Genomic DNA, 19,687 nt, shown 5'->3' with positions numbered 1-19,687 from the left:
GCAGAAAATAATGTACACGGCCTTTAGAAGGAGATAGCGGATTTAAGATCGACAAAACGTCATATAGGTATGAGTGACAGAGACAACGCTCTACAAAGCCGAAATGACATTCTAAAGGCCGATGTACATTATTTTCTGCCGCGTACTGTAAGTACAAATAAATATAAAATAGAATACATGTAATAAATGAACTCTTTTTAGTTTATGAATATGTTAAACAGAGTAGAAAGACGATGCTAAGATAACATTTATGCTCAAATATCGAGAATCACCAGATTTCCAAAGGAAAATTGATATTCTTACGCTTTATAAACTTATTGGAGCAGCTAATACTTTGATGTGGCTAAATAAGCCTGAATGAGGCCATAAAACCGTGTATGGTAGGCCACTCTAAAAATGGACTATGTCCAAAGACTAGCGTTTAGATTTAAAGTAAATAAAGCTCATTACTTGAGTTATGTCAATCTATTTTGTTTTGTTTGCTTTTGTTTTGTTTGTTCTAACTAGAAATGTTAAGAAATGCTGATCACTTTAGATCTATAATTTATTATCTACCTACTAGACTATAGACCTATGCTACAAGATCAAAGATCTGGAACAAAAATACATCGCTAAAATGGCCACGCTTACACACATTTGTTTCTTACTAGAAAAAAGTTTTATAATATTAACAACTTCAGTTTATAATGAAATATCAAAAAGTTCCCATGGGATTTTAAAACCTAAATCCACGCAGACGAAGTCGCGGACATCAGCTAGTTGTGTAATAAGTATGTAGGGCGCCACTGAAATGATTGGCATAGCACGAGATGTAAACGAGTGATAACTCAGCGGGATCGGAGGTCACGATCGGTAATTCGTAATTGGGTTATCGTTATCAGTCGCTTCAATGACTACTATACATTTTGATATGTTTAGTGCTTTAAATAAATTTATAATTTACATTTGTTCTCTAAATTTAGTTCCAATCAATTCCAACAACAAACAAAACAGTTTTGTGAAATTCGTAAAATACTTCACTGAATTTGATACAATATGACTAATTTTGCAGTATACAATCTCTAAACTAAATTGACAGGTCTAAAACAGGTCTAAATCTAGTACTATTACTTTTTTGCAGGGAGCATTATGAAAGGGGTAGCAATTTCATCATTTAGATCCGTCATTTTATTTTACTAAAATGAGAGGTCTAAATCCCTAACGTAAAATGTTACGAATAATAATATGAATAGCCTATGTAAATAGACAATCTAGTACGTAGTAGGTACATACTACATAGAGATCAAATTGTGGTAAAGTTGTTTTATGATAGGAACATAAGGAAATAGGAGAAAATATCCAGTAAAAATAAACACTATGCAAAACTAATGCAAATAAAGTTGTTTGGAACAACATAAAAATATAGAAAATAACATTTCTTTATGATCTATACTGACAATTAATCTTCCCCCTTATCACTATTATACAACATATCAAACTAAACGCTTATAATAAGTTTGTTATTATAACTCCCACACGCACAGTAGCGTATGATTAAAAAGTCACCGGGACGGAAAATATAGGAGACGCCACAACTCATACCCCTCTGATGTTTAATTAACCCACAAGTATGTAAATAGATACTTAGGAATGAAATAATACAGAATATTTAGAGCAGGCTTCAAAAGGAATTGCTACGGCTACGTCTCAGTGAGGAAAATAAACCCAGAACAGAAGAAAAAGAAGATAACGTTAGAAGAATCAATGTATGTGTGTAATCTAGATGATTGAAAAATAAACGTTTTATTTATTTATTTATTTATAGATGAGGATATTGCGATTCGTGGCGTTTGCTGCCATTTCCTACCTGGAGGAGCTTTGACGTGATGTTTTGAAAATGTTTTATTTTAATTTAGAAATCAATGGCTGAAATGTTATGATATTGTATTAAGTATAATTTTAATATCAGTGAACACTTTCATTTGATAAGTTAAAACAAAAATTAAATTCCAAAAGTAGTATTTTTGACTTGAACAATATTTAAACAGAAGTCAAACCGCGGTCTTCATATTTTGAAAACGAAACTTCTCTTGTGACCCAGTCTGATTCACTAAATTTAAATAAGCCCTACAAAGTGGGTCCCAAAATTATGCCTCGGTCTACTCCCAATTCCATGCGTAGATAATACTTTTGCAAAACGAAATATAAACATCGGTTATTCATTAATACTCTATACTACAACCACAACCAATGACATATAAGGTATCTGGTCTAATAAACCCTTATAAGGTTAACTTAACGCAATACTACCCTCGTATACAAACACTGTGAAACGAACTTCCCGTTCTGGGTGTTCGAAGTTTTGGCTCTATAAAGGCATTTAATGTGTAACAAACAAATATACTTACCAAAACAGCAAGCGCAAGCGACTCCACAGAGTAAAACACCCAAAAAATTATGGCACACAATTAAAATTGGACACTTTTTCACAAATCGCGTAGAAGATGCTCACAGAATGAAGTTAAGAACACATCTGCGTGTAGTTGTGCATCTTTATGACTTCCATTGAGGAATAGATTAGATAATGACTAGTCGATCGGAGATGCATAGAAATGCGACTGGCGCTGATGTAGGCAGAACTAGAGTAACCACAAGTTCGAGGAAATGAAAAAATGGGGAAACAGAAATTACTACGTGTGGTACATACTTCATCGTCATCTCAGCCGATAGACGCCCTCTGCTGGAACAGCTGGTCGGTTCCGGAAAACTTGCATCAATCATTATTACAATCGCAATCATTATTATTGCAACAATGCATTGTAGCCAATAGTGAGCAAGCGTCACCCAATCAGAGATGATTGTGATCGTGACAGTGTAGCTGTCATTTTACCCTAATCGAGCAGCTCGTCTCTTGTAAGGAATAAGGATCAAATCGCTTGAGTTCTTCCGCCCACCTAATGGGGAGTTGTCCAACGCTGCGTTTTCTAGTGCGGAGTCGCCATTTGAGGACTCCAACGTAATTATCGGTTCTTCAAGATTACGTTTATTAGTTTATGGGTTCTTCAAGTCCATCCATTGTTCTAGTTCAGTTTCGAGACTAGATGAGCTATGTCGGTTTTTATCCGAGTTTTATTTTTATGAATTTTATCTTTGACTATTATTATTATTTATCAATAAAAAAACCACAGAATTGAAGACACTCATCCTTTTTAGAAGTCGGTTAATTTAATAGCCATACCACTATGACGCACGTACTTATTTACAGAAGAACCATTAGAGAGCTAATTCAAAACATGGGAGGAAAATAAAGTCGACGATGCTTAATTATTTATTAAAACACTTTGTATCAAAATATGAGGATAAAACTAACTTTTTTCGCTGAACAAAACTCAATTGGGCAGATTAGGACCTCATTAAGAGTATGAGAGAAGGCAGGAATAATTATATTATGGTTACCCTTCCCAATTTAAATGATTGAAAAGAACAATTTGTAGTCAATTTGCCGAGTATCTGACAAACATATGGTGTTTACAATAGGCAATACGCATGCATTATGCATACTATTGTGGCTGTAGGCTACAATGTGGTTATGAGCTACAAATGATTTGCCTACAATACATATTGGATAAGCAGGTTACGTTCCCTTCGTTAGTTTGATTGAGTGGAGACTATCAATGACTTCAAAAGTGTGTCAAAGTTGAATGAATTGTTTTTATTATATTATTTCTATGAATTAAACATTATTTGGTACACCACCTACGGTGCGCTTAATCATAATTGAGTTTTTGTAACTGAAATGTTTTATAGGACTTGTGTAGGAATATTAATCAGTAATATTTAAATGTTATGATGTTTTGAAACTGTCTTTACTTTTCAGTTACGACAAATATAATTTATATTTCCATACTATAATATTGTTTATGGGTTTTTGTTTTCTAATAATTATTTTCACCATATACAAGCACTCTAATAAAAAATACTCTATCAGAACTTTCACTTTTTCATAATTTTTTCCTGAAATTTCCTATGAAAATGATAAAAATGAATACCAGCAATAAATTCTACGTCCTTTATTTATACAAAAACTAGCTAAAAACGTACAAGTAGATTTTTTATAAGAAGGTGGACGGCAGCCAAGTTTACACCCTCCCCTGTCCCGCCAGTAGCAGTACTTCTTTAACGTTTCTCGGACCAGCCCCCCGATTGTGTAAGAAAAACGTTCATCGTTATCGTAATCGTCAAAAAATTCTGCCCTTTGATTGGTTGATTCGCCCTTTACATTTTTTCACAGCCAATCAAAGGGCAGAATTTGTTGACGATTACGATAATGATGAAAACCTTTTTCCTACACATTTGGGGGGCAGATATGCTCAGAATTACCCAAGGAACATCTGTGGTGATGCTCAAAGTTTACTAAAAAAATTGAAAGGCCATTTAGCCTACTTAAAGTTTCTGAGTTAGGTACTACTCAGCAATAACTCATTTATTTGCTCCAGAACGAGATATTTATGTATATCGCCGATTTACCGACCAAGTGTCCAGTATTTATTAGAATCACAAATCAGCGCCAAGTGGCAAAAGGCCGCCTCCATTGCTACATCTTACGTAATAGCAAGAGATAAAATGTAAAGTCATATCACTGGGAAACACTCGTTGACACAAATATCTGGTTATGGAAATTATTTATCGAGCATTGATTATCGTATCGTTAATTTGTTTGGTACACAATCCTAAACTAATATTTATAACTCAAGTATATAGTATGTACAATGTACATATAGTATAACTAGCTTATGCTCGCACTTCGTCCGCGTGGACTACATAAATTTCAAACCCCTATTCCACCCCCTTAGGGGTTCAATTTTCAAATATCCTTTCTTAACGGATGCCTAGGTCATAATAGCTATCTGCATGCCAAATTTCACTACGATCCGTCCAGTAGTTTCGAGCTGTGCGTTGATAGATCAGTCAGTCAGTCAATCCTACAATATATACATCAAGCGACAGAAAAACAATTTTAATATATTTCAGCATACATTAATAGGAATAGTCAGAGTTTAGTTTTGAACTTTCTTTTGTTGTAGTTAACCGCTTTTTGGAAAAAATAAGATGGTAGTATACTCCACCTATGAGTCCTATGACCTAAGCCCTAATAATGTCTGGAACATGTCAACACTGCTTACTAGCGATGAAATAACAAGACAACAACAATATAAACTTACATATTATATGACAGGTTCGTTAAATTCATTACTGCTGTAACACACTCAAGTTTAATCGTAACTATGCAACATTTAAGACTTTATTGACAAGGCTTTAAGGTCGATAATTGCTTGGCTTGATATTTTACTTTGAGGATTCATGTGGGGCCTTTATTATACATGGCGTAACCAGAACGCTAGCAAAAACTTAGTTTTTTTGTTTGTTATACCTACTACCTAAACACAATCCAATACCAACAACCGTTTGCCCCATTTTGTAGTTTTAGTGATTTAGTATTTTTGAAACCCGTAATGTATAGCGTGCAAAACTCGGGTCAATGCCCGCCTACGACGCAGCATTGACTCCGAGTGACTTACTTACGCAACGTTCGATAACCTCTCGATTTAGTCAGATGTTTTATGTGCAATATATCGTAAACTTTTATAAATTGTAGGATTTTTTAATATTTTTTCTCGTTTTTATGGCATCATATCAGTAATCATCAGTCCTATCACCTGTCTTCGTTTTTGCCAGCATTCTGGTTACAGCCTGTATAGTTGGCAATTGTCCAGTTTTCAATTTATGCACGGTTGGCGGATATCATTAAATATAGCGGTGCGCGGATTTAGATCAAAGTTTGCGCGCACGCTGTTGTTGATTTTCAACCTTAGGGTCAAGGCAGACCGGCAGCGACGTGAAGCCATCGCGACCGGTTCTAGACAAATACCAGCCAAGCAGAGTAGTTGCATATTGCTGGTCTTTCTTTTTGGCCTTAATTTCATCAAATGAAAATCAACATTAGCTGCGCGGCTACTCCATTATGTTAGACGCTTCAAGTCTCTTGAAGGAATTTTAGCTGGATGCAAAAACGAACACAACTGATGTTTATTACAACGAGCTAAAGTTATTCAACAATCAACTCACATTAGTTTGATATACAACTCAGGCGCAACGCACACTGACAGAATAGAGTGGAGCAGAGCTTTAGTAGCTTTATTTACAGCGGAGGTGCTTTATTTTCAGTATATTAATTTCAATCGTATGATAAAGTAATAAAGAGCTGAAATAGTTATCGACGAAGTCGCGGACATAAGCTAGTATACTATAAACAAACTCAGCGATATTTAAGAAACGTATGTTTTACGAGCATGGAATATGAAAGGGAAATTTTCTCATTACTCAAATATACAAGTTTTAGCCAAAGGGAAATCGAAAATGTAAAAGGTAATGTTTAGACGCGTATGCAAAACGTGTTTGGATTCCAAAACCATACACGACGTGGGAGTTTGAATTACGAGGTTCACTTTCAACGCTAAAATTCAATTAAGGGCATTGGACTCTTGGTGTGAGATCTATAGAGCGGACTCTGACTTAGCTTAGACTTAAGGCAAAGTTAAAACGACATAGAGCTATACCTATCTCTCACATAAATCTGTCTCGTTTTAACTCAATCTAAAGTCTGACCTAAGTCAAAGTGCGCTCTATAGATCTCAGCCTTGGAGTCTCATTCAATCGTGTTTTTCAGATCGTTCGGACTTCGGATTTAGAAGAACAAAATTATTCAGAGGAAAATCAACTAGATATAATATGAACTGACATTGAAACACTCTGGATTTTTATCAAATAATGTTCTGGGTATGTTGAGGACACATTATAAGGTTAGATTTGCTTGATAAGTTTAAAGTATCAGTATATGTATTTGAATGTAACAGCGAGATAACTACAGTACGCGGCAGAAAGTAATGTACATCGAACTTTAGAAGATGTCGTCGAGACCGACAGAACGTCATATAGTTATGAGTGACAGAGACAACGCTCTACAAAGCCGAAATGTCATACTAAAGGCCAACGTACATTATTTTCCGCCGCGTACTGTATGTAATGTTTTGAATAAGAATGGCCATAGTCTGTCACGCTGGCCAAGTGCAGATTGGCAGATTTCACACACCTTTAAGAACATTATGGAGAACTCTCAAGCATGCATGCAAGTTTCCTCACTACGTTTTTCTTTCACCATTAAACCAAGTGATATTTTAATAGCTTAAAACGCACATAACTCCGAAAAGTAAGAGGTGCGTGCCCAGGATCGAACCTCCGACCTCCTAAATAGAAGGCCGATGACGTCTTAATCACTTGGCTATCACCGCAGTTCCTACTAGGTGTTGTTAAATCTCAAAACATTACAAAATTATTTGGACGTAATTTGAGACCCATGCAAGATTGACATAATATCAACAAGATTCTGTTACCATTACAGGTCACGACTGCTGTGCACGAATCGCTTTTACAAAAAATACGGAACCCTAAAAAACGTAATATTCTACCAATAGTTCTAAGATCATTTTCATAGACAAGTAACATATACTTTGGACAGTTTTTGTGGTTAAATAAAAGTGGGATATTGTACTTACCGGTGTCGCCCACAGCCTGGCTTAAAGTGTTTTCGGTGAGCGGCCTCAAAGCTTCCACTGCGCTGATGTAGCCCAGGCGATCTGCTATCGCACACGCAGTTTGGCCATTCTGTTGCAAGAAAATATAATTTTAAATCCAAATCTAACCTAAAAATCCTATTTTTTTTCCAATAAGAATCACCTAAAACTAAGAATTCTGGCGAAAGAAAATTGAAGAAATTCTTTAAAAATAAACTGACAACATCTAAGTTTACTAATCAAACTAACTGCTTAAACAAGATTCTTTTTCATTGAAGTAAATTACTTCATCTAATTACAAATCCAATTAATTCCAAAAATAAATCAATTCATAATAATTACTATCGAGTATCGACTATCTAATAATGGGTGAATACATGAATTAACCATTAATTAAGTAATCAATATGTAGACTTACGGCTGATAACGCGTTGGGATCAGCATTGCTCTTGAGCAGCAGTTGTATGATAAGAGTGTGGCCTTGCTGGGCAGCTTGGTGGAGTGGAGTGAACCTGATCAAAGATAACCAAATTACCATATTAAGACACATTCACTGTGACCACAAAAACTTCTTCCACTGTCAAGTACCACTAGAGATCTCTTACACTGGAATCACAATCAAGATAGGGGCTTCTGTAGGGGACCGTTCAGATGACATGTGTGATCTTCAACCTTTATGCAATGCATTAAGGTTGAACATGACCCCGGAATGGTCCCCTAAAGAAGCCCCTATCTTGATTATGAATTCCAGTGTTATAGAGATAAATGCTTCCCTGTCCAATTTTCCTTTTTTTTGGTATTGTAACAATTCAAGTAATTTTGTCTGAGAATGAAGTGTTTTTAATTCTATGATCACAATCAAGGGCTAATTTAGCCCTTGATTGTGATCGGGAGAGGCACTAAGTAAAAGTTGCCGTTTGCGTAGACGAGGCAGAGCTGTGGATGCGCGAAAAAACGCACGTTCAACCTCTTGTCCGTCTAGTTGTACAGTACACGGCCGGAAGACCACGAGCAGAATTCCGCACGCGGATATTCTCATCGACGTTTTTTCAGATATAGCGCAGAACATTGCCATATAAGATATTCGAGCGCCAGATGTGTCCATGAATTTTACCCGTGAGTGGCTTTAGCAGTGACGTCAGCGCCAGCCTCTAACAATGTCTTGGCGGCGGCGTGGTGCCCATGATGTGCGGCCGCGTGCAGCGGTGTATAGCCGTCGCGAGTGCGCGCGCCACATCTCCCGCCGGCGCCTACAAGCGCTTTGAGAACTGCTGTACGACCTTCCGCTGCTGCTAGGTGTACTGGTGTGAGACCTGATCAAGAGATGTTGACATTGCAGTTGAGCTCAAACAATTTTTATAATAATGTACATATCATACTACTTTTTATACAATACGTATATACATATACGTTCAGACACCCAGACTCATGACAAACCAACTGTATTCATCACACAAAGGTTTGTTCAGAGTGGGGATCGAACCCATACAGCTTCGAGGCATTTATTTAAACACTAGACTAACGAGTTGCTCCTTTTCATTTTTCCCTATCATGATATATTTCCTTTCGGTTATTTTACATTGTCTATGATTCATATTATCATCTCCTGTAGTCCCAATACTATTTTTAGGAAACAACTGGCAACTCAGGAAATTCAATTTGCTTTGCTTAATTAATACTGAATCAGACTGAGATTCATATCAGTCTCTTTTAGCCCAACACTTTATTTTCAGAGAAAACTGGCAACCCAGGAAATGTTTGCTTTATTTAAAAATTCGACTATAAATACCGTTGTTAGCAGGTACGTTGACATCAGCTCCTCGTTCGATCAGCATTTCCACGCAATCCTCGTGGCCCTCCTGAGCTGCCATGTGTAGAGGTGTGAATCCGGCTTTCGACTTTACGCTCGGGTCCGCATCTGATGAACCATAATCAAATAACAACAGAACACTACCCCTATTAAAAATACGAAAGTATGTTTCTTTTTTGGTTTGCATTAAAAGCAGACGAAGTCGCAGACATCAGCTAGTGTTAAATTAAATTATACCTCGAGGATATCAACAAATTACAAACTTTATTTACAAACTTTAAACTTCAATGAATTTGCTGTATGAAGGCCTGATAATATTACAGTAAATAATTCATGGTTTGCCAAATATACATCTTTTTTAACTAAATAGGCATGCGCTGGACTGACAGCACACCGAAGTAGGTGATGATGCCTAGACAGTGCCTATTTACTTTATTTTCTTTTCTTTTAAATGGGGATTGATATAAAAGCATTACTTTACATACCATGTTCCAATAACGCGAAGGCGATATCGGGATGATTGTGCCGACAAGCGATGTGCAGTGCCGAATGCCCGTTCTTCGCCAAAGAATGGGGGGAGGCACCTGTACAGAACATGTTCTAGCTTATTACACTAGCGGGATTCACACACACACTGAATAAAATTTGTTTTAGCGTAACGTGAAAAATTGTGTGTAGTGCTGGGTGTGGTGATTGCAGTAAAAGAAGGAGTAGGAGCTTATACACAGGCGTGGATTCAAGATAATTTGAGGATAGTTAGCTTCTGGAGGTACCAAAGCTTGGATAAGCAGCGTGAACTTAATTTGCCAATGACCAAGAGTACAACGGTAAGAATGATTCTCGGACCCGTTTAGAATAGTCCAGCAGCAGTAAAGCAGTAAAGGATGACCATAATAAGTAGCCATGTGCCTCTTGCCACTTGCCAGGCGCATCTGACTGAGCCCCACTTGCTAGGAGCAGTCTCGCAACATCTATGTTCCCGTAATTTGCTACTACATGGAGTGGTGGGAATACCTCTTCGTTTGTCTACCTCTTTTCAAAAGCTTTTAATGAAGGGATCTTTACAAAACTACCCAAAGTTTGTTTTACCTTTGTCCAGCAGCAGTAACGCGATTTTCGGATGTCTATAATAAGTGACCATGTGTAAGGGTGTGATGTGACTTTTCTGGGAGCATTTGGCTGAGCTTTCCTTGCTAGAAGTAGTCTTGTAAGGCCTATGGCTTCATACTTTGCTGTCTGTGAACTTATTTGGGTTCTTTATAAAACTAAACATGTCTTACCATTGTGCAAACTACGTATGTATGTGTAACGAATCTTCCCGGGCGCATTGTCTTGAGCTTATAATGTAGTGAAACTTTTATGGGATCTTTACAGAACTACCTGACATTTGTCTCACCTTTGTCCAACAACAGTAACGCGATGTCCGGATGTCCATAGTAAGTAGCCATGTGTAAGGGTGTGATGTGACTCTTTCCGGGAGCATCAGGCTGAGCTCCCCTTGCTAGGAGCAGTCTTGCAACGCCTATGTCTCCATACTTTGCGGCTAAGTGTAAGGGCGTAAAGCCTTTTCGTGTTTCTGCTTCTATGGGGGCGTTGTTGTCGAGGAGGATTGACGCTACTTCCTCTTTGCCTGTTTGAAATATAATCTGATATTAGGTGTGACGTACTAAATACCGCTTTTACTTTTGAGGATTCCAAATTTCACAATACTTTGAAACTGTTTTGTGACAAAACCAAGACATGGTAATCATGGGATCCTGACAAAAATTTGCGGATATTAGAGGTTTATTATTTCACCTATAGTGCGCGATAAGTTGAGATGGCAATCGGGGTTGAGACGCCCCGCACACCTACACAACCCCCGCGCTAAGCTGGTGCGGGTTAGCGCCGGTAACGTGCGGGTGTGCGGGGATTCCCCCCGCCTCATATCCCGATTGTCATCACGATCTGTCACGTACTATAGTTGATAGTTCTTATTGACACCAAACCACCAAAAGTTTTATGCGAAAACCGTTCGGCAAAATTACTGTACAAATTAAAATCCCAATACATAAAAATAGCGAGCAAACGAGCAGGCGGGTCACCTGATGTTAAGTAATAACCGCCGCCCAGAACAACCGCCAATGCGTTGCCGACCTTTCAGGAATTTATTGGTCCGCCCCTTGAATGATCCCACGTTGTCTTGTCAGTTTTCGTTTACAGAATTTGGGCGAGAATTCCCCAATTATTTTGTCCACTAACCTTCTTTGGCAGCGATGTGTAAAGGCGTGTATCTGTCTTTAGTAGTGGCAGCGACTTGCGCTCCGTGCTGCAGCAGCAACGCCGCAATGTCACCGTGACCGAGCCGGGCGGCTACATGCAGTGGGGTCTGCTCCTCCCTAGCTCGAGCTTCCACCTGGAGGAAGAAACCCAGTATTAAGAATGCTTCTTCATTCAAGAGAGTATTACTCTTGATCAGGATTTATTTCTGTAATGAGAACTCCATTCAAATTGAGCAGTCTGAAGTAAAAAAGCGATGGCCATAGAAATAGTGAACAATTTTCTTGTGGGATAAGGGACCACTCCTATGCAATGCTTCCTTTTGCTTAAATCCCGAACTACTCGGACACCAAACTATTATCATGCGTAAATTTTGTGAAATGCTTATTAACACAATGTTCATACTACCACTAACGACACCACGTGCAGAGGTGTCAGCCCTGACTGTCTTCTGCTGCTCACCTTGGCATTATTCCTCAGCAACACCCGCACTAGGTCGGTCTGATGCGCCCTCGCCGCTAGATGCAGGGGAGTCTCGCCCCGCGCCGTGGCGGCGTCAGCGTCCGCGCCCGCACTCACTAGCACTAGAGCGATGTTCATGCAACCCATGAACGACGCCACGTGTAGAGGTGTCAGCCCTGACTGTCTTCTGCTGCTCACCTTGGCATTATTCCTCAGCAACACCCGCACTAGGTCGGTCTGATGCGCCCTCGCCGCTAGATGCAGGGGAGTCTCGCCCCGCGCCGTGGCGGCGTCAGCGTCCGCGCCCGCACTCACTAGCACTAGAGCGATGTTCATGCAACCCATGAACGACGCCACGTGTAGAGGTGTCAGCCCTGACTGTCTTCTGCTGCTCACCTTGGCATTATTCCTCAGCAACACCCGCACTAGGTCGGTCTGATGCGCCCTCGCCGCTAGATGCAGGGGAGTCTCGCCCCGCGCCGTGGCGGCGTCAGCGTCCGCGCCCGCACTCACTAGCACTAGAGCGATGTTCATGCAACCCATGAACGACGCCACGTGTAGAGGTGTCAGCCCTGACTGTCTTCTGCTGCTCACCTTGGCATTATTCCTCAGCAACACCCGCACTAGGTCGGTCTGATGCGCCCTCGCCGCTAGATGCAGGGGAGTCTCGCCCCGCGCCGTGGCGGCGTCAGCGTCCGCGCCCGCACTCACTAGCACTAGAGCGATGTTCATGCAACCCATGAACGACGCCACGTGTAGAGGTGTCAGCCCTGACTCTGTTGTTGCCGATTTGCCTGCAAGAATAACAACAAAATTACTGAAATAATTTTGGTTAATGATAACAGATGGCACTTTAATTCGCGTCGTTGTTTACTAATGTCGGGAAATATTAGTATGGCTAAGCTCAGTTGCCATTCAAAGCAAAGCATCAAAAGCAGATTTTTAGATGACACTTTAAGGCTTTCTGGCTTATACCAGTACTAACTAATGCCCGCGATATTTGAGAAAACATGGCATGGCTCAATTTATTGACAAGAAAACTACCGACCCTGGCTTTGACCTTGAAGTTCAAGGTCAAAGCTAGGACAAACAACTGAATTAGTCCTTGAACTTCAAGGCTTGAAATGTTTGGGCTTGGGTTTACCGCAATTAATCTAGAAGTTGTTTACGATACTCGGAACCATTAGTTTTTATCTCAAATTATGTGTTCATCACATTCAATATTAATTTTAATGTTACTATCAGTAGGTATAAGGTCAAAGCATTTTTTATCACTTGTACTTACTTGCACCATATTTGAGCAGTAGCTCCACAACTTTGAGCCTGTTCTTCTTACACGCAATATGTAGTGGTGTAAAGCCGTTTAGAGCTCGTGCGTTTGCGTCTGCGTTTCTATCTAGAAGTAGTTTTGCTACCTGCAAGAATAGAGTGATTTTTTTAATTTATTTTATTCCTTAGACCATGGACGAAATAGCGGAAAATCGCGAGCGGGATTTCGTTACAATATATATAAAGTAATTTGGATCAGCTTATTAAAACAATAATGTGTTGCTCTGAAATACAAGATATATTTTGTTACTTTTTATAGTTTTCTACACACTTATACTTAACATCACAATAACACAAACCTGAAATACAAGAAACGACATTAAAGTTTATACTTTAATTAGTTAAGCTGTTATCGTTATTAATAAATTTTGATTCCTTTTATTATTTAATCTTTTCACGTTATCCAAAATTCTAACCTCCCATCTTGTCAAAAATCCTCGTCCCTTCAAAACACAGATTAATAATACAACTCGCTGACAAATGACAGTCCTGAATGACTAAGAAAATAGGAACGTATTTTCTTTACATCTCCCCTCCCGGAGGAGAAAATTTCAAATTTTCTCTCAAATCCAGCAGTACCTTAAACCTCTAACGTAGGGACTGGTATTAGTTTTGTAATATGAAAAAGGTTTGATTCAGTTTTTCTGTGCCCTGTATCAATTTTGTAAATTGAGTTTGATAATTTTTGTATTATTTCATAAGGTCCAATTTTTAATTCATCTAATTTCTTCCTGTTTAGCTTGTTTCCATTTTCCACATAAACCATGTCTCCCACATTAAATTCATGGTGTTTTCGATTTTTATCAAATAGTGTTTTGTTGTAGTTGTGTGACTTTATTGTGTTTTTTAGTGCTGTTTTTCTGTCCTCTATCCATTCACTATCGGATATCTCTTGCTTTAATTCGTTTGGTAAAATATTGACATCTGTTCCATATAAAAGATATCTTGGTGAAAAGCCAGTGACTGAATGTGTAGTGTTGTTATATATATTTACACATTCTTGGGCTATTGTTGTCCATGCTCTCTTTTTCCCTTTTTCATTTATTTTACATCTGATTTTGTTCACTAGTGTTTGATTGAGCCTTTCATTTAAGCCATTTGAGAATGGGGCATTTACTGCAGTGAAGACCATTGGGATTCTCTTGTCATTTAAGAATTTCTTGAATTCTTTCGAATTAATTCCTGGGTACTGGTCGGTGAGAAGCATGCCAATATCCTCCACGTCTGAAATGTTCATGACTAGTTTTACAAAATCGTCTGCCGTTTGCGTCTTCGATGTTAGAATAAATGCATATCTTGTAAAATGATCTACTAAGAGATGAAGATATTTCTTTGTTGATCTTGAGCCTCCAAAGCCACCAATTGTGTCTATTGAGATTATTTCAAAAGGCTTTTTGGCTGGGCCCAGATGAGACATAAGTCCAAATTTATCGTGTCCTCTTGATTTATTTTTAATACAAATTTCACAATTACTACAAACTTTTTTGATGTTTTTCATCAGATTTTTGGCAGCATAGTGTGGACTAATTGTTTTTTGCATTTGTCCAATTCCAATATGGCATAGATTTTTATGTATATTTTCCAATAGTTTAATGCTGAATTGTTCTGATAGAATTATTTTTTCTTTTTTCTTGATCTTTTTTAAGTATACCATGTTCTTTTCAATTAGTTTGCTTTTTTGGTTTTGTATTTCTTCATTGTGTTTCTGATCTTTTAAAATATCTTCAAGTTTAACTAAGTTAACAACTTTTAATTGTTCATCTGTATTTTCTTCAGACTCTAATACTGGATTCCTGCTAAGGCAGTCTGCTTCCAAGTTTTGTTTTCCTGGAGCGTATTTAATTTTAAAATCGTATTGGGAAACATAATACATTAAATCACCCAGCTCTTCATCAGTTCTTGATTTCAGATTCATGTTTTCTAGTGGTTTGTGATCTGAATAAACTGTAAATGATTTACCTATTAGCCAGTACTGCCAGTATCTCAGCGCTTCTTTGATAGCTAAACATTCTAAGTATATTGCCTTCTTTTTCTTCTGGGCTTCATTTAGTTTTTTTGAAAAGTATGCAACTGGTTTTTCCTTTCCATCAGGCTGAATTTGCTTTAAAATTGCTCCAATACCTTCTATAGAAGCATCAGTGTAGATGTTGATTGGCAAATGTTGGTCAAATATTTCTAGAACTGGTTGTGAGCAAAGCAAGCTTTTTATCATTTCAAATGCTTTTTGGCATTTGTCTGACCAAACGAATTTTTGATTTTTCCTGAGTAAATTATGCAATGGTTCGAGTATTATTGCCCTATTTTGTATATACTCATGGTAAAAGTTTATTTTGCCCAGAAATTGTCTTACATTCTTTTGTGTTCGTGGAACTGGGAAATCTTTTATAGAAATCAGATTATCTTTTAATGGTTTTACAGAATTATTCTGTATTATGTGGCCCAGATATTTGACAGAGTTCGACGCAAATGTGCATTTGGTAAATTTTAACCTGAAACCTTCTGTTTTGATCGCCTCTAACAACATTGTTAAATGATTAATGTGTTCATCGAATGTTTCGGAATAAATGAGTATATCATCAATAAAATTAACTGTGAAATCCGTAAGTTTATATTTTCTCAATATGTTACTTAATATTCTCTGAAAAATTGCTGGCGATGTTTTCAGCCCGAATGGTAGGCATGTCCACTGAAAGTGGCCATCTTGTGTTACGAATCCCGTCTTTTTTCTATCTTCGATTCGTAAAGGGATGGACCAAAATGCTGAGTTTATATCTAATGTTGAAAAAAATTTGCAATTTCTAGTTTTTACTACTAGGTCTTCAATTATCGGAAATGGTTGAGCCTGAGGCACTACTATCTTGTTCAAGTCTCTGAAGTCTATACATAGTCTGGATTTTCTGTTCTCCTCTTTTTTAAATGCCAATGTAACAGGTGCCGCAAATGGACTGTACGATTCTTCTATAAGTTTATTATCCAGTAATTTTGCTATTTGGTTCTCTATTTCTTTTTTATCTTCTACAGTGCATCTATAGGGCCTCTTACTACAATATTTGTCTACCAATAAGTCTATTCTCGCTTCATATCCATTAACAGTACCAACATCATACTTATCTTTTGCAAAAACTGATTTATATTTGCAAATCAGTGTATCTATTTCGTTTCGTTGATACTGATTTAAGTGGTCTATCTTTAATTCAAAATCTTCTTCTTTAACATGTTCATTGAAATTTATTTTGTATTCTCCTGTAATGTTGTTATTGTCTCGTATCTTTTCCAATCTAATGTCTGTTTGTATATTTTTTAAAACTCCTTCCGTTTTCTTTGTTTCAATACACAAACATTGTTTCTGTGTTATTGTTAAGTCTTCATTTTGAATAAGTTTAAACATTTTTATTAAGTCTAATCCAATCAAAAAATCATAATTAAAGTTTTGTTCATCGATTATGTATACATCAACATTTTCTTCTAATTCAAAAATTTTTATTTTCAAATTTGTCAAACCAGTTGTCTTTTTAACACCATTAATTGTTACTAAATTAGCTTTATTCAAATCGTTTCCTTTTCCTTTAAGCTTCAGCAATTTTGAATTAATCAAAGAAACATTTGAACCCGAATCATAAACTCCATAAATTTGTAATTTATTATTTATTAGTAGTTTGACATTTATTAATGGTGTTACTATTCGTTTTTTTGATCAGTTTCGTTTAACTCAGCTTCGATCACTGAATTATTTACATGTTTGATTACATTTTTCTTTAACTTATCATCTTCTTTGTTTCTAAACCAACATGTAGTTTCAGCGTGGTACCGAGTGCCTTTATTTAACTGTTCACAAATCTTACATGGGTATTTATCTTCATTTTTAGCATTAATTCTAGAATTTCCATATCTTTTCTTATTCAAAAAAACTCTTTTATTTATCATATGTTCATACTTGCTCACTTCATTGAACAGATCCACTGTGTCTCGCAACGCTTCTCTATCAATCTTATTAAGAATAAATTCTGGTAAACCAGCTGCAATAAGATCCACCAAAGTACCTGTGTCGATTGTTCTTCTCATTTCCAGTAAAAGTTTTTCTTTCCTCATAGCGTAATCCAATAATGAACCTTCTTTATATTTAAATAGTAATGCATACGTGACTGGGTTCCATCCTTTGTTTGCGAATGTCTCACAGAATTTATTTTTCCACGTCAACCATTCAGAGTTCATGGAAAATTTTATGATCATCGAGCTATACCAATCTACGCAGCTTTTATCCAAAAACAACCTGAGTATTTCAATTTTTTTTTCATCCGTTGTTACATCGAACCGCATGCATTCTTTTTCGAATAATTCCATCCATTGGTTCGCATTGGAATGTTTGCTTGTGAATTTATCAATCACAAACTTTTCTGCTATATGTTTAAGGCTTTTACTCTCCTGCGAACTGTCTACTAGCTTTTCCAACAATTTTTCTAATGTACCTGTTTCTGTTTTCTGAGTAGCAAGCTTTTCTTGGTTAATTTCCTCTAGAAATTGATCCCCAAATTGTAAATTACCATCCTCATCCATATAGGTCTTTTCGAGTTCTTTTGTCATTGTTATCCATATTCTTCTTACCTGGTACCTTTTTTTTATACTATTTTTTACTTTGATATACGCGGGTGTTTTAACAATTTCCTTATGAAGACTGGCTGACTGTAACTCTTCCGGTATTGCATACACTTTATTATCACTCGTAGCTATTGAGGTTATACAAGTAATGTTTGATTTGCCATCACTTCCAGGCAATAGTGTAAATTCAAAACGTAGTTTCTCCATTTCCAATTGACTTTTACAAACAAAAATGTCGTTTTATAAAGTAATTTGGATCAGCTTATTAAAACAATAATGTGTTGCTCTGAAATACAAGATATATTTTGTTACTTTTTATAGTTTTCTACACACTTATACTTAACATCACAATAACACAAACCTGAAATACAAGAAACGACATTAAAGTTTATACTTTAATTAGTTAAGCTGTTATCGTTATTAATAAATTTTGATTCCTTTTATTATTTAATCTTTTCACGTTATCCAAAATTCTAACCTCCCATCTTGTCAAAAATCCTCGTCCCTTCAAAACACAGATTAATAATACAACTCGCTGACAAATGACAGTCCTGAATGACTAAGAAAATAGGAACGTATTTTCTTTACATATAATATTTTTTGTCAATACCGAAGAGAATTTGATGAAATTGACAAACACAGGTCTAGGTCGGCTCTATACGAATTTCGATTCCATATCATTGATTTATCGTTTTCAAAGACAATTTCAAGGTTGCTGCCTGCAAAGACTTTAGCAAAAACAGAAATGTTAAGAGGGGTAAGACCGTTCTGGAACAAACACCTTATTTTAACCTTAGTCTCCACCTGTTCGCCTTTAATTGACGTGTGGAGACTAGTGGAGAGGGGTAAGATCGCACCTTAACGTGTCCGCAATGTGCCGCAACGTGCAACGCTGTGAGGTAATCGACTGTGACGTCATCAATGGGCGCACCCTCCGATAGCAACGCCTTGGCCGTCTCCACGTGTTCGCCTTGCACGGACATGTGGAGAGGGGTAAGACCGTTCTGGAACAAAAATAAATAAATCTAAATAAAACATGAGTAAAATTAGCAAACAGGGAGAGAGATTCTTAGAGATTTTGGAGTCGGGCAATTGAGTAAGGTCAGTTCACGACAGTTAGGGAACTTCTAATAAACGGCGTCAAATGTTCGACATTCGGTCCGAAACTAGTCGGGCTAACGTTTCTCCTATAATGGAATGGATTAAAATGGTATAATGGAAGGTTAATTCTTGGAGAATTCCGTTCTTTTAAAAACCTTACCTTTGTCTTGCTGGTAATAGGCGCCCCGTGTTGGAGAAGCCGCGATACAACATTACTGTGACCTGATCGCGCCGCGCAATGTAACGGCGTCAATCCATCGCGCGTCATAGCTGCTATATTTGCACCTGAAATAAAATAAATAAAACGAGGTTAAAATAAATAAAACCAACAGTGGTAGTGATTCTGAGCACAACCAAAATTTAGAGTATTCGCATCCTCTAATGTAATATGAAAAGGACAGACGCAGTTTGACAGTTTTATAAATTTAATTTTTAGATGGTAAAAGCCGTGATTTTAGCGTACGACTGCACGCTAAAATCTAACTGGCTGCGAGCCTACTGTTTAAATTTGTAGTGTGCA

The 19,687-nt window shown here is 37.3% G+C and overlaps 1 protein-coding gene across 4 annotated transcripts in view; it reads right to left on the bottom strand.

Annotated features, from left to right (window-relative positions):
* Positions 1-19,687, bottom strand: part of LOC117993104 (ankyrin-3-like) — a 183,123-nt gene that overhangs the window by 76,065 nt on the left and 87,371 nt on the right. For all 4 annotated transcript variants that reach the window (XM_069506426.1, XM_069506425.1, XM_069506427.1 and 1 more), the window contains exons 7-17: positions 19,328-19,452; positions 18,924-19,070; positions 13,427-13,556; positions 12,142-12,935; positions 11,662-11,815; positions 10,817-11,050; positions 9,906-10,004; positions 9,400-9,528; positions 8,725-8,923; positions 8,029-8,122; positions 7,593-7,701 (exon numbers count right to left, since the gene is read on the bottom strand). In XM_069506426.1, the coding sequence (XP_069362527.1) occupies positions 7,593-7,701; positions 8,029-8,122; positions 8,725-8,923; positions 9,400-9,528; positions 9,906-10,004; positions 10,817-11,050; positions 11,662-11,815; positions 12,142-12,935; positions 13,427-13,556; positions 18,924-19,070; positions 19,328-19,452 (2,214 nt within the window). The remainder of the gene's footprint in view (positions 1-7,592; positions 7,702-8,028; positions 8,123-8,724; positions 8,924-9,399; positions 9,529-9,905; positions 10,005-10,816; positions 11,051-11,661; positions 11,816-12,141; positions 12,936-13,426; positions 13,557-18,923; positions 19,071-19,327; positions 19,453-19,687) is intronic.

Source organism: Maniola hyperantus, chromosome 23, assembly GCF_902806685.2.
Source record: "Maniola hyperantus chromosome 23, iAphHyp1.2, whole genome shotgun sequence".
In the NCBI taxonomy this organism is placed as follows: Eukaryota; Metazoa; Arthropoda; class Insecta; order Lepidoptera; family Nymphalidae; genus Maniola; species Maniola hyperantus.
The sequence above is the reverse complement of the archived record's forward strand: the minus strand, read 5'-3'. Positions and strand labels throughout refer to the sequence as shown.